The sequence below is a fragment of the Erithacus rubecula genome (genome assembly GCF_903797595.1).
Source record: "Erithacus rubecula genome assembly, chromosome: 14".
In the NCBI taxonomy this organism is placed as follows: domain Eukaryota; kingdom Metazoa; phylum Chordata; class Aves; order Passeriformes; family Muscicapidae; genus Erithacus; species Erithacus rubecula.
In genome coordinates, this window is record NC_136666.1 from 9,506,148 (window position 1) to 9,531,275 (window position 25,128).

Below are 25,128 nucleotides of genomic sequence, written 5' to 3' on the forward strand. Positions count from 1 at the left end.
GGCTCGGAGCTGACGATTGTGGTGGAAACGGGCCAAGGAGCTCCCTGAAAGCACCATAACTGGGAACAGCTGATGGCACAAAATCCCCAAGTTGCCCTCCCTGCAGAGTCCAAAGCCACAACACGGCTGAAATGTTCTGGGGTTTAACACCACTCCTTCCACAGAAGATGAGAAGTTACTCTGGGACATCACCACCTCGAAAACAACAGATCATGAGCAGATAAGGAGAAGCTGAAGAGTCAGGCAGAGTTTCCTAAGAGATTAAAATCTTCCTGTATTTCTGTAAGCCCTGTTATGCCTCATGCCTGTTGGGAAACCTGACATAGACCAAGAACATGGTTTCTCCCCAGAAGAGTTTACTGAGCACAAGGAACAGAAGGCAGATGTGGAGGGACATATTCTGCTTAATCTGATTTGGCCAGGTCTGCAATTTCTGACATGATTCATGAGGCTTTTGGTGAGGAGGCTTCAGCTGAGGGTCAGGACAGACACTACATTAGGAAAGCTTTAGGCATTTGTGGGAGATGGAAAAAAAGATCAGTTTGGAAGTGATCTCTGAAGATCATCTCATTCAACTCTTGCTCAAAGCAGGGCTACCCTCAAACCTAGATCAAGCTGCTCTAGGTCTTGTCCAGTCTTAAAAACTTCCAGGGAGAAGACTCCTCTCTCTGAGGCCCAGTTTCTGTGCTAACCATACTAATGGTTAAACTATTTTTTCCCAATGTCCAACCAGAATTTTCTTTGCTGTACCTGACATCTCCCATCCTTGCTTTGTTCCCCTCTGTGCAGAATTTGTGTCCCAGTTGGTGCTGGTGCAGCCTGTGTTCCATGCCCCTGAATGCCCTACCCTCTCAGTGATCTTCTGACAGACTATTCAAGATGTCTCCTGTGATGGTGGGACAAAACAAGACATGGTTCCTCAAATGTGGACTCACAAATGCTTGGTGGAGGAGCAACTGCCCTCCTTGACCAGCCAGCAATGTTCTCACCAAAATGCTGCTCCCCACAGCCTTGATGCACAGGAGGCACATTGAGGACTCACACCATCATTAACAAATCCATTTATGGTACTGATTGCAAAGAAGACCACACCACCTGTATGGGGCTATGCCAAATCTTGGTTATTGACTACAGATGAGCCACACTGATGAGACGAGGACAATGTGGTAGAAAGAGGACAATTGCCAGAGGACAAGGCAATAATCAGGGAGTTCAGTGCAGATGGATGGTCCAGGACTGCTGTGTGTCCTGGATCAGCTGGTGAGGCAGGGAGCCCCTTGGCATGTGGCTCACAATGCCCACAGCTGCCCAGCACTCCCACCCAGGACACAGAGATGAGCACCCAACACAGCTCCACGGCTCCCTGTGTGTGACTGCTCCCATGGGGGTGGGAGGCTTCCCTGGGGCATGGGAAAGCCCCACATGGAAATACTCCCTTTCCTTCCCAGAGAGCCCAGAGTCCACTCCCAGCCCAGGGCTGTGTCTGCCTTGCTGGCTGGGTGCAGAGGCACGTGAATGTGCTGGGCTGCCTCCAGCTGGTGCTGGGGTCACTCACTGCCCTTCAGACAGAGGGACAAAGGGCACCAGCCTGCTTGAGAGTTTGTTCTCTTGGCACTGAGATTTTTCCAGCCCTGCTGGCATGGCTAAAAGTGCAGAGGCCACAGCAACCTCCTCTGTGCCTTGGCTGGAGTCAGGAGCCAACACAGCCTTTGCCCTACTAATGCCTGTGCTCATCCCCTCCCCTTCCTCTGGGGCAAAGGCTGTGCCAGCCCCGGCTCTGCAGGGCAAAGGTACCACGGCTTCCCTGCCCCACCACTGCAGCCTGCACCAGAAACACTTCCTGTGCTCCTGCAGCAAGGTTGAGAGCTCACCAGACCCACAGGTGCAGGGAAGCAGTTTCACACCCTGTCTCTGCAGTTCAATAAACCACGGTGAGGGGATCAGCCAGATCCCCAAAGCCCTGCAAGGCACCTTTACACTTTGGTCTGGGAAGGGGCTGGAGAGGTATCTGATTCATTTCTGTGCAGGACCAACAGTCCCATAATCACTGCTGACAGATGTCTGCCCAGTTTCTTTTTAAGGACTGCCCTCCTGGGCAATCTATTTAGATTTTTATTTTACTTTCAGTTCAAAAAAAGGTGTTATTTAATTCTTTGTGGAAATATAAAATTACTATCTCCTGGATTTAGAGACTGATTAATTGTCTTGCTCATGGCAGAAAAGCTTTTAGACACTTGGAAAACTACTCACACCCTGCCCCAGTCACACTTCCTCTACAGAACTGGTTTATTTGGTATCTCCCTGGACATGTTGGTTTTTAATATTTGACTGCTCTTGACACTCACCTGGGAATCCCCAATGGCTCATGTACTCCTTGAAATGTCATACCAAGCACAGTGTTAATGCTAGGAAGGCCTTTCTGTAAGCAGAAGAGATGATGATCACTCTCCTACTGTTTCCATTACAAAATGAGTTTGAGGCCAGTAATCCAGAAGGAAAGTCTTGCTAAAGCATTCCTGAATGCCATGCTTTACACATTGTTCAAGAGCTGACATTTTGGAGCTTCCAAGTTTACAAGACTCACTGCAGAGGGTACGAGCTAACAGTGAGCTCAGTTTTATGGTTAGCTTGGCTCCATCCCTTGCCACCTCTGCCCGAGATATTACCCTTTGTTCCCTCCCTAAGTTAAATTTGTCCTTAAACTATGAGCACCTAAATGAAAGATACTGAATTATAAGATACTGAAATGCAGGTGTCCCTGTTCTTTCCACCCAGCTGTGCCTACACTGGTCATAAGGCTCCAGCCCTCACTGCTGCTACTCAAAGGCAGCTGATGGCAATTCCCAAAACACCACCTTGTTTCAGGGCATTCCAAGGATTCAGTTTCACCTGATACTCACTTATTTCTTAATGTTTTTGCAGCTGAAATTGTGATTCTAAATTAGCTGGATGAATCTAGCTGCCAGTTGGCTACTGTAAAAGGAAAGCTCTAGAAGCCAATCACAGGCAATGTCTCTTTAAGAGTGTCACACTTCATAAAATTCAGATGTGGGAGGAATCCTCCCTCCTTCAGCATCTCTTTACACCACCTTCCAAGTTATACACAGACACAGTGTCACACTCATTACAGTTTATTGCTTATGTTCAAACATCTTGTTCTTATTCCAACTGCTGTATTAGAAACACACACAAAAAAGGCACTAAAAGGATTTTCTCCATATGATCACAATCCTACGGCTTCAGTCACATTACATTAAGGTACCTTAAATCACCAGCTTCCAGCTGGGGAGCAGAAGGCAAATATTAGTGCTTAACATCCAGTAAACAGAGGTATTCCCGTGTGTTCCAGCCCACATCATGGAGAATGGGACAGGCAGGGCTGAGACAGGCTGAAAATTCACGCCCCATTTCCCTCAATAAGGCTGTACATGCTAATCCACACCCTATGGGAGAAACATCAAAGCCTGGCTCAGAGCTTTGCACAGTGCTTGCCTGCAGGGCACAGGGAGGTGGAGATCGGGCTACCCCACTGTATCAATGGCTTTCCCTGAAAAGTGTAAGAAAGAAAGAGAAAGCACTTGGCAAACAGTGAAAGTATTTTGTGAAATATTTTGCATCTGAGAGCTCCCCTGAATGGGATTGAAAGCACATTTTTAGCAATAAAATGGAATTCTGTAGACAAAAACTGGTCAAATCTCCACCTTCAGATGATCAAGACTCCTCTTCCTTTCTTCCAGGGTTCCTACACACTGGGATAATAATCAACTCTGACCAAGGTAGGGATGGATTCTACCATAGCCAGGTATATGAAAGACAAATGGAGAAAGACACAAAAAATTCCACTGTTATAAAGGAGAGGAAGCCTTGAATATTGCCCATAATATATATCCCACACACAATGCTCTGCGTTGGCCTGAACAGCCAATATGCTCTACTTTTAGTGGTACTTATTTCCATATTAAAAATAAGAGCTGCTGAAGGCCACATTTGGTCTTCAAACACACTTAATTATCCTGCCCAGCAACCTCTTTCTTTCCAAACACTTCATTGGCAGGCTATCACTTTGTATTCAAACTGGAAGTAATTCCAAGCCCAACCACAACTTCAGGTAAACTGGAGCACTGCCTCACCTGCCTACTTAATTCTACATCCTTTGCCTTTTAATAAAGGAGACCTACACCTTTTAATTTTCTGTTTTTAGATAGCATCAGAAATAATAAGAGAGGACCTTGGTTCAGGTTAGAGTAGTCTGTTCACATCTCCTTGACAGATTAAACAAGGACTTCTTACACCAAAAAGCAGCAGAATACACAGGCTTACTCTGGTAAAGAAAAATGTTAAATTTATCCCCTATATAATGTGGAATTTTGTCTGAGATGGCATAAAACTGGTAATTTGCGAAGTCAGGAGAAGAAAATCTGCATGCCATGCTAGCCAGCTGGACACAGCATTTCTCTTTTAACCCAGTTACACTGCCAGCCATCACTGCCAGTGAGGTCAGTGATAAACAATAACACAGTTGCAGGGCAAACACGAGGCATTTTCAAACGGTTGCACCCATTCAGCCAGCGAGGGAGCACACAAACAATCATGTGGTCATGAGCAGGGAGGATAGGGAGCACCAGATAGGAAAGTCCAAACCATGAATGCCCAAATCCAGTAAAAAGCTTTCTTCTCACACAGGATTCTGATATTATCATGACCAACTCCATTCTCTTCCCTCCTGGAGCTTACACAACTAGAAACATGTCCTTGCAGTTTTTTCTGACTCAACAAGCTCTGAGCCAGGCTTCTCTCCTTAACTGCACGTTCCAAACTCCTTATTATACTGGAATTTTTCATGTAAAATGAAAAGAGAAGAACAAGCTCCTTATCACAATATCATCAATGGAAAATAGTTGTGCTTGCAATTACAGGGGTTTGGGAGTTAATGTGGTGTCCTGCACCAAAGCCCTCAGCTGTGGCCTGCTGGAGCAGTCAGAGTCACTGGCCAACAGTCCTTGGCTCACAGTATCAAAGGAAACAAAGAAAGTGCAGATTTCTTGGGACAGGAGTTGGCACTCGCTAGACTGCAGCTCTGGCATCACCAGTGCACACACCCCAGAGACCATTTCCAGGTACCTTCACAGAACACAGGATCCATCAACCCAAACCCACCAGAACACTCATCCCTGGCTTCAGGCCGTTCTAACTGCAGCTCCTAACCTGCCTTAGCCCACTCTAGACAATCCGACCAAAGGGACCTTGGATTAGTGAATTAGTGAAACTTTCCAGTGTAAACATGATCAGTGTAGTCATGAATCATATAGCTATTACTGTTGCCTATGCACCTATTTCACAACCCTGTATTAAAATAAAGGAATTTTTTTTTATCTAGCAGCCAAGTTCCAAGTCCTCTTTCTGCTTGTGAAATATTGCTCAGCTTTTTCCTCTCTCCACTCCAGCAGGGAGTGTGTCATGGCACCGAACTCATCTGCAAAGGCACAGGGAAGGAAAAAGGGCAGAATTCAATTATTCAGAGGACAAAATTAATTTTGAGGTTATTTTAAGACGTTCATTTGAAAGTGCCATATGAAGATAAAAATCTATCAAGAGGATCAAAGCTGCAGCCTCACACTATGCAGCACCTTTTATGTCACTGTTTGAGCTTCAGATGTGGGCTTGCTAATGTGAGGATCCCCACCAGGGAGGAGAGGAGGCCACAGAAACCAATCACTCCTGAGTTGGTTTTGTAGATTCCCAGCGTATCCAGAGGGCCTGAGAGATCACAGAGATTCTTTACCAAGTCCAGCAGCAAAGGAGGATTCCTTTTCAGAATCTGAAAGAGCTGGCAGAGAAAACTATGCAAACCATCACTTTTCACGCCATTTATCTCCTCGCTGTGCTCCTGCCAGAAGCAATTCTCCTTTGTCTTTTCTTCCAGCGCAGCTTGTTCCAACCTCCAGCAGATCTCATAGCAGTCCCTGGCCAGGTTGAGCAGCAGCGAGCAGTAGTAGCACTTGGTAGCCCAGTGGTGCCACTTGGGGCCGTCGATGCGGGGCTGCAGGCCGGCGCTGCGCAGCCAGAGCACGGCGTCGCAGAGGAAGTAGAGGGCGCGGCTCAGGTGCGAGGCGGTGAGGCACAGCCGGGGCACCGCCGCGGGCAGCGCCGCGCTCCTCCGCGCTGCCACCAAGGCGTGCACCACGTTCCCCAGTCTGAACACTGCAAGAAACCCCGCAAAGGTTAGCACTGCCTCATGCACAACTCGTCCTGCCGCTGTCCACGCGTAGCTTTACAAAACTTGGCAGTTGTATGATTAAGCGCTTTCTGGAATTAGTGAGGAAAGGGCTGTCAACATCTCAGTTTTGTGTAAAAATCACCAGCCCAGGACATACACACACGTTTGGACTTGCAGCCTTTCTTGCCACCCCGTTCTTGCACCTGGGGGGTCCTCTGGACCAGTATCACCCTCAGCTCTGTAGGAATCAGTGCCAGCAAATAAAGAACACAAACAGAGCCTCTAATTTCAGATGTACATTTCACTGGATTTTATCTCACTTGGTGGACAGAAGATGTTACTGCATTAATCCTACTGCAACCATGAGATACAAGTTTCCTATGTGCCTGTGAAAGCTGGTGATTCACCCGCTGAGCATGGACACCAAAGTCCCTCCTCAGCCATGAATCTGTCAGAGGGACATGCACATCCCTGCAAACTGTGTGGAACAGTGTATTCCATTTCAAGCTACAACATATGGCAAGCCTGATTTCACCTGCTGCACCGTTTGAGTTTTGGCCCCTGAGTGTTAATACAATATTATTCAAAACACTTTTTACACCCTGCTGCCTTGTCACAGATGTTGACAGCACCCAAGCCTGGTGGAACTACAAGAGCCCTGAATTTAGGCCTGATGTCTATTAGTGATTAATTTAGCAGAAGCACAAGAATTATGGCTATCCTCATAAACCAACTGGCCTCCCCACGAGAAATTACCATGGTTCTGAAGCTAATGGAATAATAAACAAATCCATGGCAATACAGGAGACTAGAATATTTGTCTCATATGTTGCAGTTGTCCCAGGATTGAGCAATTGACAAGTGGGTGGAAGATCAAGCAGAAAGCAAGTGATACACACACAGTAACAGTGTAACCATTGCGGATGCAACCGTGACACAGAATGGAGTGATGCAAATGGTCAGGCTGTGCGACAAGCACGGAAGGGTATGAGATTTAGCAGCGTATAAATGCTAAAGAAAATGTTAAGTATATAAGGATATAAAAGCCATATTGAAGGATGGTCCTCCAGAGTTGATTTTGTGGGATGATGATCTTTTAACACTGGGCTGTCTCAACCCGCCAGCTGGAAGAACTAATGAGCACACAGTGACAGCCTTGTCCATAACCCTGGTCTGTCCTTGAACAGAGGTGACATTTTGGCCTCTATAGCAGCAGCTGACTGTTGATTTATTCCTCTGGCCTGTCCAGGGGTAATTCCGATTGTCTAACTGGAAAGGAGGCTGAGGAAGTAAAAAAAGTCTACTTGGCCCTACTTAGCCTGGCAAGCCATGGCAGAGATAAGGTCTATTGGCAGTTTTGTAAATATACTAAGAGAGGTTTTCTGGCTCAAGCTAGGTTAACTACAGGAAATGTAAGGCCAGGAAGTTTTACTGGAAGGAGCAAGTGAAGAAGGTCTTATCCCTCTAGACACCAGGTACTTACTTTTCCGGCCAGAGCTCATGCTAGATTCCAACTGCTTGAGTTTCATTACCAGCTTCTTTTTATCGGCTTTATTCTCTATTAAATAGCTAAGCAACATGCATGTGTACTGAGTGGCTCTGGAAGGGAAAAAATGAGGAGAGGGGGACACAGGTGAGACACAGACAATCACAGGCTGGCAGCAGCAGGACAGGTTTATTTCACAGAACCAGAATTGTCAGGGTTGGAAGGAGACCATAGAGTACAACCCCAGTGCCAAGGCAGGAACACAGGAGCGTGTCCAGGTGGGTTTGGGATGTCTCCAGAGAGGGAGACTCCAGCACCTCCCCGGGCAGCTGTCCCAGCGCTCTGCCGCCTGCAATCTAAAGAAGTTCTTCCTCATGCTGAGGTGAAACTCCTTGTGTCTTAGTTTGCGGCCATCGCTGCTCGTCCTGCCGCCGGGCACCGCGGGAGAGCCCGGCTCCATCCCGGGAGCGGAAGGTGCCTCAGGCCCGGGCTGGGCGCGGGGCCGCGGCCCGGCGGGACGGGACGGGCCCCGGGGCGGTGCTGGGGGGGCCCGGGGAGGACGCTTGCCCCCACACTCACCGGAAGAGCTGGTCGCGGCCCTGGCAGCGGTTGGTGAAGTCCACGAAGCCCTCCATGGCTCGGCGGCACCGCGGGAGCAGCGCGGGGGCCGCGGCCGCTCCGCCCCGCCGCGCTCGGGCCCCGCCCCGCCGCGGAACGCTCCGCTGCGCGCCGCGTTCCCGCCCGGGCCGCGGCACCCGGGTGCCGTTACCGCGGCAACCGTCAACAACGGAGCAGTGGCGGTGTCACCCCGAAAGGCTTCCCCCTCCCGGGAGCCGGCGGCGGAGCTGCGGCGGATCCTCCCGGGAAAGGCGGAGGAGCCCGGCACGGCCCCTCGGCCCCGGCACGGCCCCTCGGCCCCGGCCCCGCTCCGAGGTCAGGCCGCGCTGAGGGGTGGCGGCGGTGCGGTGCGGTGCGGTGCGCCCCGTGAGCGCGGCCCCGCCACAGAGCTGAAGCTCGAAACCACCCGGTGTCTTGGAAACGAAGTATAAAACTTCCAGCGGGTGCACGCGCTCTCAAAGTTAATCGCTGTGATTTTACCCAGGTCTTATAAGTCCATTTAACGAAGAGCAAGCTAATATTTTTGAATGCTTTGTCATAATTCTTACACAGGCTCGTGACAAAGTTTTTGGGCTCTCTTTACCTGTGGGCAGCCTGCAGATCCTTTCGTGGCTGAGATCCCCAGAGCAGGACAAACCCCCCGGGAAACAGAGGCGATACAAGGAGAAATGAGCTGTACAGAACAGGGTTGCTCTGCCTATCAATACTGAAAGGAACCCACCCTTAGACATCATTAATCATTTTTTCTCCCATTACCTCATTAAAGAAAGTATTGAAGGACTCTTCGTTCTTCTGCATCCAGGGTGGTTCCTGCATCCGTGGTGTGCCTTGCCTCTGGAAAAGGAGAACCATGGCGGTGAATACTCGGAAGCATCCCCTGAGGATTCCTCCACCATCTGAGAAGGACTGGCAAAAGGAAGATGAGGAAGATTTCTTCCTGCTGGATCCTGATCGAAAGCGTGATGTGCTGCCGCAGCCCTTCAGGATGATCAACAAACTGGTGCTGCAGGTTTTTGAGAGTGCTATGGAAATCATTGAAAGGAGGGAGATGCTCCGAGAAGCACAGAAACTAAAGGTGCAGCCCAAAAAATGCTTCCCAACAGCTGAATTCCAGGTACAGAGCCTCTCCCAGCAGAGACAGCATTAACCACCACAGCAGATTTTGTCATTCCTCTGTTCATGACATTCCTCAGAATGCACCACCATCTCACTGGTTCAGTTCAAAAGCCTGCAGCTTCTAAGCTTGTCTGACAGGTTCTGCTTCCCACTCAACTATCACACCTCTCTGAAAAGAGAGAAGCAGGTATTAAACACTAAATTTACCTTCTGCTTCCCAGGCTGGCTCCACCCTTGTTTGCTGGGGAGAAGGTAATTAGTCAGTAGCACACAAGTGGGCAAGTCCAGCTCTGTGTTATGGTGAACACTCCAATAGGAGCAATGTGAGCAGAGCCACAGTCCTGCCTTCCCCTTTATTATGTGGGGGTGTCAGGAGGATACTCTGGTGTCTGCTGGTGTTGTGTGATTGCTGGAGGAGTTCAGCATCCCATCACAGCTCTGTGCTGGAATGGAAGGGCTGAATGCTCCTGAGCTCTTGGCCTTTAAAGCCCCTTCTGTTTGTGGGACAAAACTTTCTCATTCCTAACACAGACCAATCTCTGTGACAGAAATGAGAGACCCTCCCCTGCTCCTGTGGGGAAAGAATGTGTCAAAATGTTCCTCTTGTAGAATCAATCAGCATTTTCTGGTGAAAAACCAGGAGTATATCATTAGTATGGCTGATGTACCCTGCTGTGAGAAGGCAGCTTGGTATACTCACCTTTTCCCTTTTTTGGTAGGTAACTGAAAGAGCCAATTGCCTTGCAGTGTCTGGGAAATACATCTTTGTCGGTCTGTCCATGGGTCTGTCTGCCTTCAGCACGTCTGACTTGAAGGATGTCTGTGCTTGGGATGCAGCCAAGACAGAGATCTGTGCCATCCATGCCTCAGATCTGGGGAGCGAGTGCCATGTCCTGCTTGCTGTGGATGAAATGGGTTAGTGTGATGTGGATTTTCTTGCCCTAGCTGGGGATTAACTATGCTCTGGAGCTGAACTGACAGCTGTGCTACACAATTTTGCTAGGTCAGGAGGAACATTAGGGTGGCTGAGAAGCTTCCTAGAAGGCCCTGCAGAGAGGGCGTTGGACAGCTCACAGATTGTAGGGTGACAGAGTGGCCTTAGGGCCTTGTGATTAGCAGAGGGTGTGGGTTTGGTGGCCCTGATGGTGCAGAAGAGGCAAGTGCACAGCTGAGGGTGAAGCACAGTAAAGTTTAGGAACATCTTGGGCTGGGCAGAAAGAACTATTGCTCAGTATGACCTCCTGTCTGTGACCTGTTCCTGCACCTGTAATAGTTTGTTGGTTCATCTGAAAGTTGTCAGTTCTGGTGGAGATACTTTTCAGACTGGTTTATCCATCTCTACGCACAATCAAATATTTACTGGTGCTCTCATATGGAAACCAACAAAAGTATAGTGCTGGAAAAAGCCCAGGAAGTAATGTAATCCTGTTCATTCTCCTGCACATGTTGTAACAGCCATCTCCCAAGAGCATGGCTAACATTCCTTCACTCTTCTCTCCCACCTTCTGCTACTTCCGTATTTCTATTTCAGGGCTTGCCTGGCTCTTCTGCTTTCACAGGGAAAGCTTCCTGCTCATTAAAACCCTGAATGAAGTGGTAAGTACTGAGCTAATACCATAGACACTGGGCACAGGCTGGGAAGTAATCAATCATGTGGAGTACCAGTAGCCCTCAGAAATTTATTCATAGGCAGTAGCGCTCCAAGACTGCTGCCCAATATTTATTTTTGTTCTTCCAACAATCTGCCTGGCCTTCAGCCTATTGAGAACTGTGTAAAGCCATGGAGCACTCTGAATCAGTGATCTTGCTTTGATGCCAGCCTGCTTTTCCTTGGCAGGTGGACATCAGCCAGAGAAGCACTTGTGTGGAGGTGGTGCTGTCCCAAGGAGGTGATTATGCAGGAATCCTGCTGCAAGGCAAGTGCTGTGTTTGGAGACTCTTGTGTTCTAACATAGGGGCAGCAGCAATGTTTTTAGAATGCTGCACGTGGTCTGGGTACCCAGAGATCCTGTTTTAACCCTCCCAGTCCCTCCTCCAGCTTAAAGAGTGGCTCCTGCCACTCCCTGTCCCTTCCAAAAACTTGGTGTGGATCAGGACCGATCCCAGAAGCTGTCTGGAACTGGTCAGTGCAGGCCCCAGTCCCCAGGAGGCTTGGTGAAAGCAGGTTTCCCTCTCTCCAGAAGTATCAAACTCAGTTCTTCCTCTGGTTTGCTATAGCTCACTTTTACACTGGAAAGATGTAGACCTGAAAAATGTTCTCTGCAGATATAGGGCAGAGAGCATAGAGAACCTCTAAAAACTCTACAAGAAACTCCTTGTTACAACAATCTTCTGTTTCATGGCAGCAGAATCCATGGCAGGCAGGTCTTCTGGACCCAAGTTTGGTGGAATCTGCCTGGACATGTGCTGAGAATGAGACATGTAGCAGAGAACTAATGTGAGACCACGTCTCACTTTCTGCTCTCTACTACTCAGAGGCTACAAGTCAGGTTCTTGACTGAGTAGCTTCATAGAATTTCTTTGGTGGATGCGGGACCTTGAAGAGCTGAGCTGGAGACCTGGTATGTCAGTCTCAATCAAGCATGTCAAGCCTTAAGTTGGAGGAGAGGTGGGCTGCATGGAGTTCACACAGATTTTATCTTTCAAAAAATACACAAATCTTTTTATAAGGATAAAACATAACAGAGGCTGCTTGCCTGAAAACCTTTTCTCCTCATTTCCAATTGCTTAACATGGTTTCCCAATGCAGACAGCACAAAAGCTTGGCTGGAGATCTACCAATTGCCTAAGGATTCCTGGCTGACAGAGATGGAAAAGATCACAGAAGCTGCAGAAGCTGCAGAAATTGCAGAAGCTGCAGAAGAGCTGGCTTGCACTGAGAGGAGGTCAAGCTGCTCATCTGAGGTACAAAACAGTTCCATCTCCCTCTGTGGTATTTTTTCTTAAAGCTTTTTGCCCACAGGTCTTCCCCCAAGCCTTGCTGCTGCAGACAGTGACAGCAAGCACAGCCTGAACCCTCCTGTTGGCCCAAGGGGATGATGTGTGTATGTCTACAGCTGCTGCATTTGCCCATCCCACATTTCATCAGGCCTTTGTGCTGTTGGGACATCTTTACTCTCCCAAGACAGGCTTTCCAAAGAGATTTCCCTGGTCCCAGGGTTAGTGCTCCTGCTGCCCCTCCCTGAAACTGGCAGCTCCTTTCTCAGTATTGCTCCATCTGAGGGGGCCCTGTGTATGGTATTCCCACAGGGCTCTGCTTTATGTTACTGGGGGAAGGTGAACAGGAGTGGGAATCAGGCAGGATGCCTCTGCTTGGCAGTCTGGCCCTGAACAGGGTTTGTGTTTTAGACTGCATACAAGAGTGCCTGGTGGGGTCACAGCCTCACCCACCTGAGCAGGGCAGTGTCTGCCTGTGTGCACCAACCACTGTCAGCCCTGGTTCTCTGGCAGAAAGCTGAGGAGCTGCATGGAGACAGTTCTGCAGAGATGATCACTGGCCTCAGTGACTGTCCTGAGTTGCCATGGGGAATTTTAAATGCTGAGTGAAGCCTTAACCCTCCCCTTTATCACTTTCACCCTGCTGGATTTCACCTCTCAGCACACAGACACTTCCTGCCCAGCATCTTGAACATGCCCTCTGTGATAGCAGCCTCTTAACTCTTTGCTCTTCCTTCAGCAAAGACTTTCCTGGACATTTGAGAGGGAACTGCTTTCAGCCTTGTCCTCAGAGTAAGCATCTTGCTTAACTTAGCAAAGCCAAAAACAAGCACTCAGGCATTCTCTCTTTGCTGATTCTATGCAGACTATCCAAGTTCCTGCCCCTTCCTTCTCAGATGTGGCTGATTATTTAGTCAGACTTTTTCTGTTCAGCCCAATGTCAATGTGTGTGTGGGGTGGTGGGCACACACTGATATTGGCTCCCTGTTACAATTTTCTATTCCCAGCCAAGCATATATGTGACCTTCTCCAATCCTGGTCTCTATGAAGTAAAATCTGGTTCTTGCTTTCAGAAGACACTCTTTGACCTTTAGTCCTTTTTCTTTTTATTCTTTTTTGCCTTTCCTCCCCCCCCCCCCCCCTTTATTTTCTGAGCATTGGTGTGACTCACACAGGCCTGTGCTGCAACAGGAATAATTGAGAGATGGCACAAAGACAAGATTCTGGGCAGGACATCCTTGTAATTTAGTTGAGAAAGTAATGCCACCCTCAAGCTTCTGTGTCTTGGCCTGAAGAATGAGCACAAACCCAGTATCTCCCAGACAGTGCCAGCCATCCTCTGCATTCACAAAGGAGTTATTCCTAAATTCTTGAGGAAGCATTTGATTCCCACAAACAGGTGAAAACTCACCAGTGTAGCACACAGCACAGTTCTCAGGTGGGCACTTTTCTGTTGCAGGAGCTTCCAGTGTCTGCAATCCAAGCTGATGTAGAGCTGGATCCCCCAGTGCTGCTGCTGACAGTGAGGCCACCCAAACCCATCACAGGTCAGGACTGATTCTGGATATGCAGTCTGCAGCCTGTTTGAGGTGGCAAAGGAATCATGGCCCCTATAAATACAGAACAGGTCAGAAAGCTTCAGTAACATGATTCCTGATCCTTTCCTGACCTGTTTTTCTAGTTACATGTAATCCTGTAGTGGGAGTTGCTTCCTCCCAGACCATCTCACACGTCACCTTTGCCAGTACAAAGTGCTTTAGAGTGTCTCAGAGTGGGTGTCATACACCCCTGGCTTCAGTGTCATTGGAGAAGGAGGAGGCTGCTTCCTAGATCTAGTAGTACCCCTAGCTCATCTCTCTTGAGTCCTGGATTTATAGAAGAATGCCAAAGATGAGGAGGGGACAGACTTTATGCTGGGAAAGTGAAACAGAAAGGCAAGGTGAGCGAGGTCCTCAGAAGCCTTCCCCTAATCCCTGCATTCAAATACTGGGAAATGGACTAGAGATGTGGAAAATCCCCACAAGATAAAGTGCTTCAAGATCATGCCACAAACGCCTCCATGGTGTTTGCTTCATGGTTTCTGCTTCTCCAGGGCTGTGCCTTTCCCCCTTGTGTTCCCAATCCAGGCACTAGTTTTAAAGGCCCTCTGGATGCCTTGAAGGAAGTGCAAGATGGCAGCACACTTGGCTTGGGGTACAGCCACCTAATCAAGGATTCCCAGTGGGAGCTGCAGGAAGCAATCTTCTGTAGCACTTACCAGGAGTATCTGGAGGCTGAGGGTGTGATCAAGGAGGAGATCCCCAGGTGAGTGGGAGCACCAACCAGGATTCAGTCCATGAGCCATCCACACAGGGCACTGAGCTGTGCAGATGGAAGCCTCTGTCTTAGCTTTGCTTCCTTCATCCCAAGGCTTCAGAGCAGGGGGCTGGACCCATTACAGGTCTTGTCACAGTGCTGCCTACTAATCAAAGCCTTTATTTTACAGATATTTTCTTCCTTTTTTCAGATATGCTACCTTTCATTTTCTCCTTCCTAGTCGGATTCTGGTGGGACCAGAAATGGAAGTACAGCCAGGTAATCCAAAAGGACAAAAAGCTGTTAATCTGTGAAGCAGTCATTGCTTGACACTGAGCTCCAGTAGAGCTCAGTGGGCCTGACTTGCATCCACTCTGTAAGTTCCATCTCCAAACCTGGGTAAAACTGTCAGCTCTAAGACTTAGAAGTCAGTTACTGGCATGGAGTAAAAAAAAAAGTATCTTCATATTTAAAAAAAAATCCACAACCTCCCCCTGAAAAAAACCCCCAACAAATAAAAACCAACCAAACAAACAACCAAAAATGAAAAAGGAGGCATATAGTCAATATTAAAAAAAACCAAAACAACAACGAAAAAACCAACCAAACAAAAAAAAGATAAAGGGAGAGGTTGTTCTGCTTTAGTTTCTGTGTGAGCAGAATTTCTATCAGGAGTATCATGAAAGCTCTAATGAGAGCTTTCTAATGGTGTTTTGGTGTCCTGGATTGTTCCTTTCTTTGTCCCCAGTCTCCTCTTTCTGTCATCCTCTTCTCTGTAGCAGATATTCCAGTTGGCATTGGTGTGCATTGGGATGGAAACCACAACTTCTGCTTGTACTTACTCAACCGTTCACTCAAGGAGAAAGCTGGTAAGAAAGTTTTGCTTTCTGTAGCAGAGCACTCTGTGGGCAGTGGGAGTGTTCTGTGGCCAGGGGCTGTCATTCTGCCAGGTCTTCATGATTCAGGGAGATGAGGAACTGGGAGGAAAGCTGACTCATATCTTGTGGGTTAGGCTGGCATTTGGATTGTGGGGCTCTGTGCTGCACAGACTGACAGTGTTTTTAGTGAAGCCACTCTGGCAGAAGGCTGCAGAATGGTGCATGTTTAATGGGGAAAATTTATGCTAGTACTATGTGAGAGAATATTCTGCACCTTCTTACAGTTGTCTCCCTTCATGCCATTCTGTTTAGATTCTGATCTGAAACCTGATGTTGTGTGGCCCTGTGCAGCTCCAATTGCATGCTCTGCTGTCAGCTCCTGCTCCAGGTACCTGGCACTGGCAGGTGAAGATGCAACAATAACTATTTGGGATAAATACCTAGGTGAGCTTTGGGACTGTATATTGGGATCACTGTGGATAAATTGCAGCTTTGCCTATGAGTTTGAGGCTCAGACTTAGTGTGAATAAAGGGCTGCTGGTGAGTTTACCAGGAAATCTGAAAATAGTTTGAATTCAGTCATCTATTGGATGCTTGGCCAGAAGTTGCCAGTGCAGCTCTGGCCCTTGCAGAACCATCCCCATCCAGGGCAATGCAGGGGCTGGAGCAGCTGCAGCAGGAGCTGTGAGACAGTGACAGTCACTGCTTTGCCACTGCACTCTAAGGTAGTTTTTGAGGCTGTTGTGGCATCGCAGTTTAGGCTGCCATCAGTGCTAGTGTCATCCTGCCATGATGCAGGGACTCTCCTGGCAGAAGAATCTTCTTCTGCCATCTGCTTGTTCTCCCTCTGAGCAGGCCACACTCCAAACTAAGCTTTGCTTGGACAAATTACCAGTTCCTTTTTTTCCTCTTTCCTCAGGATACCCACTGTTTGTGACTGCCATTCTGGAGGAACGTTTCATTCGTAGTATCCACTTTCTGTGTGATTCTGCAGCTGCCAGTGATGAGACAAGTGGTACAGATTCTGTCTGTAGTGGTGCAGATCCTGTCTATCCCATCATACAGCTTCTAGTGCTGTGTACAGACAGCTCTTTCTATTTGGTGAAAGCCTCCAGGGCTGGGAAGTCCAGCATCACACTCCTGGCAGACAGGTGAGGTAGAGTCCAGCCAAAGAAGCCGTAGTTGTAGTGGTCCAGTGTAACAAGGAGCCCCAGATTTCTGTGGAGTAACTTCCTACTGTTCTTACCCAGATGGCTCTGCCATGCTGCTGTCAGCAGCAAGTGTGGTTTTGCTAGTGCTAAAATTCAGTGGTTTGGCAGAATTAGGAGTGTTTCTGGATTCTTCTGTGCACCAGAACACAAATACCTCTAGCATAGCTCCAGGCCTGATGTTAAACTATTTATATCTCTGCTAGGTACCCAGGGAATCTTTTCTCCCCTCTTCTGCCCTTAACAGAATACCATCCCCCTAGAAGTTAAAATAAATATTTCTTGCCATCTTTCTGTAATTTTTTGTGTTCACTTATGCCCTTGCTTTGAGGAGGAGGGAAACTGTTGCTCTGAAGACTCTGATTCATGCTTCCATGGCAGGCAGGGATTTGTATCCCCAGTGTAGTTCCTAGGCAGGTTTGCACAGGGATGGGCCTCGAGGGTTCCTGCCCAGGAGGAGACAGGATTTGTCTCTATAAGGAAGGGCTGGCTAGGACTTTTTACCAGCCAGTGTGCCACCGATTGCCACTGTCATTATCACAGCCTCTCAGTACATGCCAGGCACATGCAACAGCAGCATAAACCTGTGTCTCTTTTACAGACCTGAAAATCCAAATCTTACTGTCAGTGCAGTGATGCCTGTCCTGGCCTTCCCCAGTGCAGTGAGTATTACTGCCAGCTCTCTAAACAACTGGGTGGGAACACATGGCCAGCTGTGCTGGGATCTTGTTTCCAGCAAGGACAATAACTGGGTGCCTAGAAGACAATGAGCAGGGCAATCAGATATGGTTCTTGCCTCACATCCTTTCCCAGCCTCCAAATATTTTTGATGTAAAGACTTCCTGCACCAGTTACAGGTCTGTGTGTAGCTGGTAATGCTCAAAGGATTTCTCTTCCATGATCTTACTCAGTATCCCCTTGCACTTGTGCCCCCTAACTGGCCACTGAGGTGCACATGGACAGGTACATCTGGAAGGTGGGAGGGTTCAGCCATGAAGCCTCAGGCATCAGGGTCAAATATGAGAGGGCATTCTGGCGAGGAAGTTACAAACACAAGTCCAGCCAGACCTTGCAAGTGGCCTCAGAAACTTTGCAGGCATGGGGAGGAAAGGATTAAAAGCCACTCACCATAGCAGCCATTCAGAAGGCTGGATCTAGCTAATTTCTAATGTGACCTGTTTCCCTTTTCCAATCCAAACCTCCAGCAGTTTCAGTTCAAATTCCCTGCAAGGGCTGTTCTTCATCTCTGTCACTTTAGGACTATGGGGCAGGCAAAGAAAACTGCATCATAGTTGGGGGTGTGAAGTCCTGGATGTCATCTCAAGTCCTTTACAGAAAATGTTTTTCACTTCTTTTATACCTAATTGTCAATTTGGCTGATTCAGGTCCTGATCTTCTCCTGGGATGGCTCAGTGTCCCTGATGAACACTGACACATCACAGACTGTTTTCTGCTTCTGCACTCCACCTTCTCATGCTGTAGCACCCCCCTGGCAGCCAGTGTTCACAGTGGATAGTGTGAACTGCTGCTTGCTGCTCCGAGGTGGGTGACAACTTGGGGTGACCACAGATACAGAATCACTGGATGCATTCAGCTGTGCACTGATCCTTGACAGTTCTTGCTGGATGACCCCTGATGTAGTAGCTCACTGTTCTTGTCTCTGTCTAGGAGTTGAGCACCAGCAGGCAGATGAACTGGTCCAGAGTAAAGACACTCACAGCACCATCTTCCTTTTTGATTTCAACTCTTACCCACTGAAGGAGGCTTTCCCAAAGAAACCAGATTTGCCTCTGAAACCCTTACAGGAACTGCAGTGGATGGAGAGATGTAACATTTTCCTACGTGACAGGTTTCACTTTCTGCCTGAGAGGTAAGTGCACCTGCATTATTGTAAGCTGTGGTGTTGCTGAGTTCATGCAAGGTCTCACTCTGGAGCTTCTGGGTTGTTCTATGTGCTGTGAGATTTGTGTCTAAGGTTGGTGTTCAGGGCAGCTGGATTCCTGACAGCCACCCAGAACTCTTCTGTTCTCCCTAGAACAGCTTCAGCTGCAAATTCTGATGTGTTTTTGTGCAACACTGTTTGTACAAGCTTGTCAGGGAGTATGATCTTATGTGTTTGCTTTAGACCCCACAGCCAGGCAGAGCTGGGGTCTCTTTGTACCTCTCTCGACCCCTGCATCCCCGGGTTCATGTGATGTTGAAGTAGGTGTGTGTCGGCGGTTCCTTGGCTTGGGACGGTCCCCGGCAGCCTCGGGGATGCTGCATCGCGGGGATGTGGTCATTAGATGGCACTGTGACATCTCTTTTTGGGTCCTTGAGCTCCGCTGGAAACCTGGAGCTAGATCAGTACTTTGTATCTTATTTTCACTGTGCTTTAATTCTCCAATTTGAAACGGAACAGATGGGTGCAGGTGTGAACTTATAGCACATACTATCTGGTAGCCGTCCCTAATTCCTTGTGTCCAGGGTGAATCCTGTGGAGTTGTCTGGCTAGTTAAGTGCAGAAAAGTTCCATCCTATGCTACCAGCCAGCAGTTCTGTCCCTCCTTCTCAAAAAGCTGTATAAGACCTGTTTGCCTTATACCAGAAAACTGGGGAGTCACCACCTCCAGGGACATCTTGCTGAAGCCAGAGTAGTGCAAATGCAACTGCAGTGATTCCTGTGTCTACAGAGATCTAGAGACAATAGGAATTCAGAGGTCCTTGCTGTCAGGAGCAGTGAATTTGAATATTGATTTGCAGAAGGGAATCACTAAGGTTTTTGGACACAGGAAATAGAATTGTTTAATTGGTAGTGAGCCCCAGGGGCCCTTGGGAGTGTTGTCTGGAGTAATGTCAGGGAGTGTTTTTGTTTGAACCACCCTTTTCCCCCCTTTTTAGGCAGCAGGTACTGCTGGAAATGGAGGAGCAGGAATACTGGGATTGTCTGCAGGCACAAGCAGCTGCCATGGACAGTGAGAGAGAGAAAGTAAAGGGAGAGAAGAAGCAGTAGCCAGCCTTCCACCCTGAGGGCCAGGCTCATGATCCAGCACTGACATTTTGATGGACACTATTGCAATCATCTCTCTCCCAGAGACCTGGAGCATCAGAGCAATCTGGTATGTTACAGTAATACTATGGACCTTAATAAAGCCTCTCCTCCATTAAAAGTCTCTTGCTCTTTGTAGGACTGGCATTTTGTCAGACTCTGATTTTCTGTCCTTGTGTGGCTGGAGCTCACCAGTGGGTCTCATTTTCTGCTCCTACCCAGATGGACAGTCATGAGCATCCTTAACCAGAAACCTGGTCCTTTCAAAGGAGGCAGCAAATTGGCTGTGGAGGTGTCTTCCCTCAAAGCACAGGAGTGCTAAGCAGCAGTGACACTGCAGAGTGTGACAGGACTGACATAGGATGTTTCTCTTGACTTCAAAGCAGGCAGTTTTGGGATAAGACTGCTTAGGAACTGCAGCCTGGAAGGCCCATGAGAAAGCTTCAGTCTTTTTACAACCGATCATGCTTCCAGGATGACTGCCTAACCCACAAAGAATCTGACAAATCTCCCAGAAACTACTCCAGTCTGTGTTCATAGGGGACTTTTTTCTATCTCCCAGGTCTCTCTTTAGTGCCTCCAACAAAGGTTCAGGAGGGCACAAAAATCACCTGTAGGGTGCCAGGGATTCAGCACAGACTGTGCTGTGTAGATGGTCCCATGCCAAGGTCCCATTTCAGTTTTTTATAGCAAGTTGTCTTGTTTTGGGCTGAGTTTTGATGAGAGGTTTCAGCTCATCCTCTGAAAATAAAGTCAGCCAATCTGTTAGGGAGGTAGGAAAAGGGAGAAGCATTCCATTTATTTCACAGTCTCAGATGCCTGGCTTTGCTGTGGAGAAGAACAAGCCATTCAAATTGAACCTTCCTCTTTGCTACCTTTGTGAAGACTCTGAGGGCTGTAGTAAAAGCTTTTGTGCTGTCATTTTCCATCTGCCACAGATTACAGCTTCACAGCTCATCTGATTGTTAGGGTTATTGGGACTGGGCTATGTGAGCTCTTGCCATCTGCCTCAGAGCAGAGTCAGGAGGGTGAGCCCAAACCACTCTCAATGCCTGTTTAAACTGAGCCACCTGGGTCAGCACTGAAGTGAACAAGGAGCAATTCTTGATCCTTCCTTCTGTTCTTGCTGTGATGGCCACAGAGCTTAATTACTTTGTTTCTATGATACTTTCAGAAACAATAGACCTTCTGCCATAGCCAGGCATAGGGGATTACTCAGGGCAGGAATTCCTATTCCTACATTGCTTCCCATGCTGCAGAAAGCCAGCACAACTAATACATGGCCCCTTAAACAGCACTGGGTCTAGTTCTTGCTATTTGTTCAAATATAAAAGGCCTGGGGATCTGTGTCATTAATCCTACCCCATCTGTTCTCCATCCAGAAGAGGAGCAGGGCTTGCCTTGGCATCAGAAGAGGCAGGACAGGATCTGCTGAACAGTTAGATGTACTGTGCATCCAACAGTTTGTGTGTATTTCTCTCAAGATATACTTGTTTGTTTGCAGTTAGAATTTGCTCTAAGATTCTAATCATGTGCTTGGCCAAGATAACTAGGAGCTGGCAGACTCCACAGAGAAAGGAAAACAACAAGCAGCTGCAGGAGGCTGATGAAGAGCCTTTGTTTTAACTCATAATTTCAACAGGGGACCATTTGTTTCCTGCTTCTTCAAGGGATACAGAAAAATTGGCATGATCAGTGTGTTGACATGTGTGTTGGGGATGGAGCTCTGTGCTGAGCTCCACAGCATGTTCTGGTGACAAACAGCCACCTGATTGCTTGTTCAAACACAATGCCCTTGGCAGCTCCATTTTCATTCCTGGTCACTCTGTGAGCCCTAGGCAGCTGTAGGTCTGTCCCAGTTTCAGCTGTTCTCTGCTGGGAACTATAGAAAGGCCTTGAGTAGTATCACACAGATATATGTATATGTATATATGTATATATGTATATATGTATATATGTATATATGTATATATGTATATATGTATCTCACCATCAAAAGATGAAACTGGATTCTGCTCCTAGCTTGTTGCCAAGTTCAGTGCACTCAGACTTGCTTAGGGTAAAATAGGAGCAATTTGGCTCTGTATTTTAAAAAAGTGGAAGTTAAAAGCTGAGTTGATGGGTAGAGAAGGCTGTGAGGGAGGAAGAGGAGCTCAGCTCCACAGAGAGGCGCTCAAGCAGCATCATTCCAGCAGAGCCAGGCTCCTGCCCAGCTGGGTGGAGATGGTTTTTCTGCACCAGAAAGGAGACGAGGCTGTCGTCTAATCTTGCTAAATTATCTGCTGTTCTCTGCAAGAAGCCAAATGTCATCTTACTTCTTTGCATACTTGCTTGTGCTGTGAAGGCAGAGGAAATCAGAGGCTGATATGATCTGATTCCCCCGCTCCTGGGGCCAGCAAACGTTTGGGCTGTTTGGATAAGCCACGTCTGTGTCTGTTGGAAGGAGTGCAGTCCTCAAAGAGCTGAAGTGCTGTGTGCCCTAAGATCTGCACTCCTTGTTGCCTGTGTTGCCAATTTTAACACTATAATTCACACATCCTGTAGTGTCTCACCACATAAACCTGAAACCGTTCTGAGGAGGAAGCTGCAAAGACCTTTGTGTCCTACCTGGGGGAAATCATGTCCCTTCAAGACCCTCTGGGATATACAGGGAAGGTCAAGCTGCCTCCCCTGCTCTACTAATTTGTGTCTAGATATAGGTAGACTATATACTGCATCCCATTCCTAATTTCTGAAATAGCTCTCGTTGTCCAAACTAGTGTTGCCTCATTACCTCTAATGCCAGTTCCCTGTACCAGGGTGCAGTTTCTCATCATCCTCTGAGTCCAGGCTATTGCTGTTGGATTGTGCTGCTCAGCCAAGCCATGCAGATCAACTCTTTTAATCCTCCCTAATGCATTGTGCCAGCCATCTCAGTCTGGTTTATTGTGCAAACCCTTCAGTTTGTCCCTGTTCTATTCCAGTTTGATGGTGTCCAGTGTTTCTTGTGCTGCTCTGTCTAGGACCCGGTACAATATTCATGTGTGCTCTCACATGGGGAGCCAGGTTCTGTTGGCCTGGATACCAGATTTTGCAAGAGCAGGACAATTGGCTGGGATGAGAAACAAGCCATGTTTCTGAGGCCAAGATACAGGATGAGGCTGGCTGAGCTCAGCTGAGTGCTCAGGAGATAAGAGATTTGCATGATGACGAGGGTGATGCTGTGCTTTGGCTCTTGCCCCGTGGATTTACAAGCACTCCATGCAGCTCAGACAGTGCTTGTGCTCTGAGGAACTCACACCCTACACAAGCCAAGTGCTGGGCCTGGGGTGCAAGGAGCAGCCTCCTTGTGCCACAGGGGAGGATTTGTCCTTGCAGGAGCCAGGTCCTCACATGGCACACCTCTGTGCAGGGCCATGTGCTGGCTAAACCAGGAAAGCCCATGGTTTAAGAGAAGGGGAAGGAGAATGACTCATGTCACTGCAGGGCTGCAGATCAGACAGGAGGGGAATGTACAGTGTCTGAGTAGTGAACTGGCTGTGCTGCTGAGTTTGAAACACTTCCACTGCCTTGAGCTTGTTTTGTTAGAAGCTCTGGGTCAGCCTGCTCAGGCAAACTGCAGCTCTTGTGCATGGGAAGGGCTGGATTGCTGGAGGGAGAGGGAATAAATTTGTGTTGTTGAGAGGGTGTTCACAGAAAAAGGAGATGTGTAGGGGGAAAACAAGTCCTGCACCGAGCAATGAGGAAGATATGCTAATTAGGCAAGGAAGAGCAACCTGCTAGGTTGCAATCCTGACCTAACAACCAATTATAGGATAATATAGCACACTAATACAGGGTAAACACTAAGTGGAGGATGCTTCTAAATTAATTTCTTTTGGAAACACAGCCATCATTAGAAAACATCCGGCATCCTAATTTTGAACTGCCAATTGCTGATGCCAGCACAGCCTGTGGTCAGTTGTCACAGCTGTTAAACTACCTGTGCTGTTTGATTTTGTACCTTGTTTCTGATCTGAATAGGTCATGTTCCAGCCTCCAGCTTGCCAGGCCTCTGGGAGATGGATCAGCCCACCAGGAAAAGGTGTGGGTTTTGTGGAGGGATTTAAAAGCCATGTGTGTATGTAAGGCAGATGTAGGGAGACTAAACAGGCTCCAGCATCCATGGAGGACCTCAGCAATGGGTTCAGGTTAGAGGTGAGGGGAAATCTGCACTGGCTGTGGAGGCAGCACAAGTGTGGATTCCTGGGGAGTCATGCAGCATCCGTCAGTGGAGGGATCTCTTATGGCCAGGGAGATTCACCAGGACAGGGAGCACTCCTGAATTCCTTCTCACCCTGATTCTCTGTCATTCTCAGTTTCTAGAAATGAGATGGAATGGGTTCCTGAAGTGTTTCCCACACATTCTGCATTTGTGTCCTTTCTCTCTTTGAAGACCATAACACACACAAGGAAACAAGAAAAGCATTTCACACAATTCCTGGGCCAGTGGAGAGAGGCAACTGGAGCAGGGACACAAACCAGGAACAATATTTGCAATTGTCCAAATGGGAATGGAATGTTCAGTTCCATCACTAGTAGCTTTTGCATTTTATGGATCTCCCCCGTGACAGAATCCTGGCAGAGACTGAGGCAGTGATGGTGGATGAGACAGGACTGAACAGATCTGCCAGGCTGTACTTCCCTCCTTGTTCAATAACTTTTATCCTTCGTGTTTCCCAGTGAGCAGGCAGTGCCTATTATGGTTTTGTCATTTTTTCTCCTGGTCTCTGTGGAAGTTCATATTTTAGCAATTAATTTTCTTAAAATTATTTCTGCTAAAAGCATTACCAGAAGGTCCCTTGGCATTGGTAACTGTTTGCAAAGGCTGAATTGTGTTGATCAGCATTACAGACAAGCCCCCTTCCAGCAGATTAAATCAGAGTCAGTGCTGCTGAGTGGAGTAACAAGGGGTAAGGCAGCTATGAGTGATAAAAGGAAGAAGCTGTGAGTTATTTGGCTTTGCTATGATCACTTTAATCAGTGGTTTTCAGGAACAGGTTGTATTTTTCTTCAGTGCACATTACCAGTTGTAAATCATCATTCCTCAGGGATCAGAGAGACTGAAGTTATTTACTTGTTGGAACCAGAGTGAGCAGATAGACTTACACATTTACTTTACAAAATGAATCTGAATCAGAAGCCTTCCTCTGCATATTCTCCACCTCTTGAGGGAAAACCTGAAATCCAGATCTGGATTTTACACTTCCATCTTGCTATGATCACACTAATCCTAATCTTCCAGACTGGGGAAGAAACTATAAAGCCTAGGTGCCATTTAGGCTACCTGTCCTGCTTTTGTACTGCCACTTAGTCAGCCTGAACAG

The 25,128-nt window shown here is 47.8% G+C and overlaps 2 protein-coding genes across 3 annotated transcripts; one reads left to right on the plus strand and one right to left on the minus strand.

Moving 5' to 3' along the window:
* Window positions 1-3,115: 3,115 nt before the first annotated feature.
* On the minus strand, window positions 3,116-8,414 carry PEX11A (peroxisomal biogenesis factor 11 alpha). The gene is made up of 3 exons (XM_079317606.1): window positions 8,283-8,414; window positions 7,701-7,816; window positions 3,116-6,201 (listed from the first exon to the last, which is right to left on the minus strand). Exons 1-3 carry the CDS (start codon window positions 8,336-8,338, stop codon window positions 5,636-5,638), a joined length of 738 nt encoding a protein of 245 aa, XP_079173732.1. The 5' UTR covers window positions 8,339-8,414; the 3' UTR covers window positions 3,116-5,635.
* WDR93 (WD repeat domain 93) lies at window positions 8,337-19,924 on the plus strand (the record flags this gene model as incomplete). 2 transcript variants are annotated; one of them, XM_079317605.1, is made up of 16 exons in its annotated part: window positions 8,337-8,636; window positions 9,124-9,435; window positions 10,157-10,352; window positions 10,969-11,033; window positions 11,275-11,357; window positions 12,191-12,341; window positions 13,834-13,921; window positions 14,501-14,678; window positions 14,881-14,948; window positions 15,452-15,538; window positions 15,860-15,991; window positions 16,467-16,698; window positions 17,357-17,417; window positions 18,141-18,297; window positions 18,424-18,625; window positions 19,636-19,924. In XM_079317605.1, 16 exons carry the CDS (start codon window positions 8,337-8,339, stop codon window positions 19,745-19,747), a joined length of 2,424 nt encoding a protein of 807 aa, XP_079173731.1. In that variant the 3' UTR covers window positions 19,748-19,924. The 2 variants fall into 2 exon arrangements, 1 of the variants encoding a protein (XP_079173731.1); XR_013775805.1 differs by lacking the exon at window positions 18,141-18,297.
* Window positions 19,925-25,128: the final 5,204 nt, after the last annotated feature.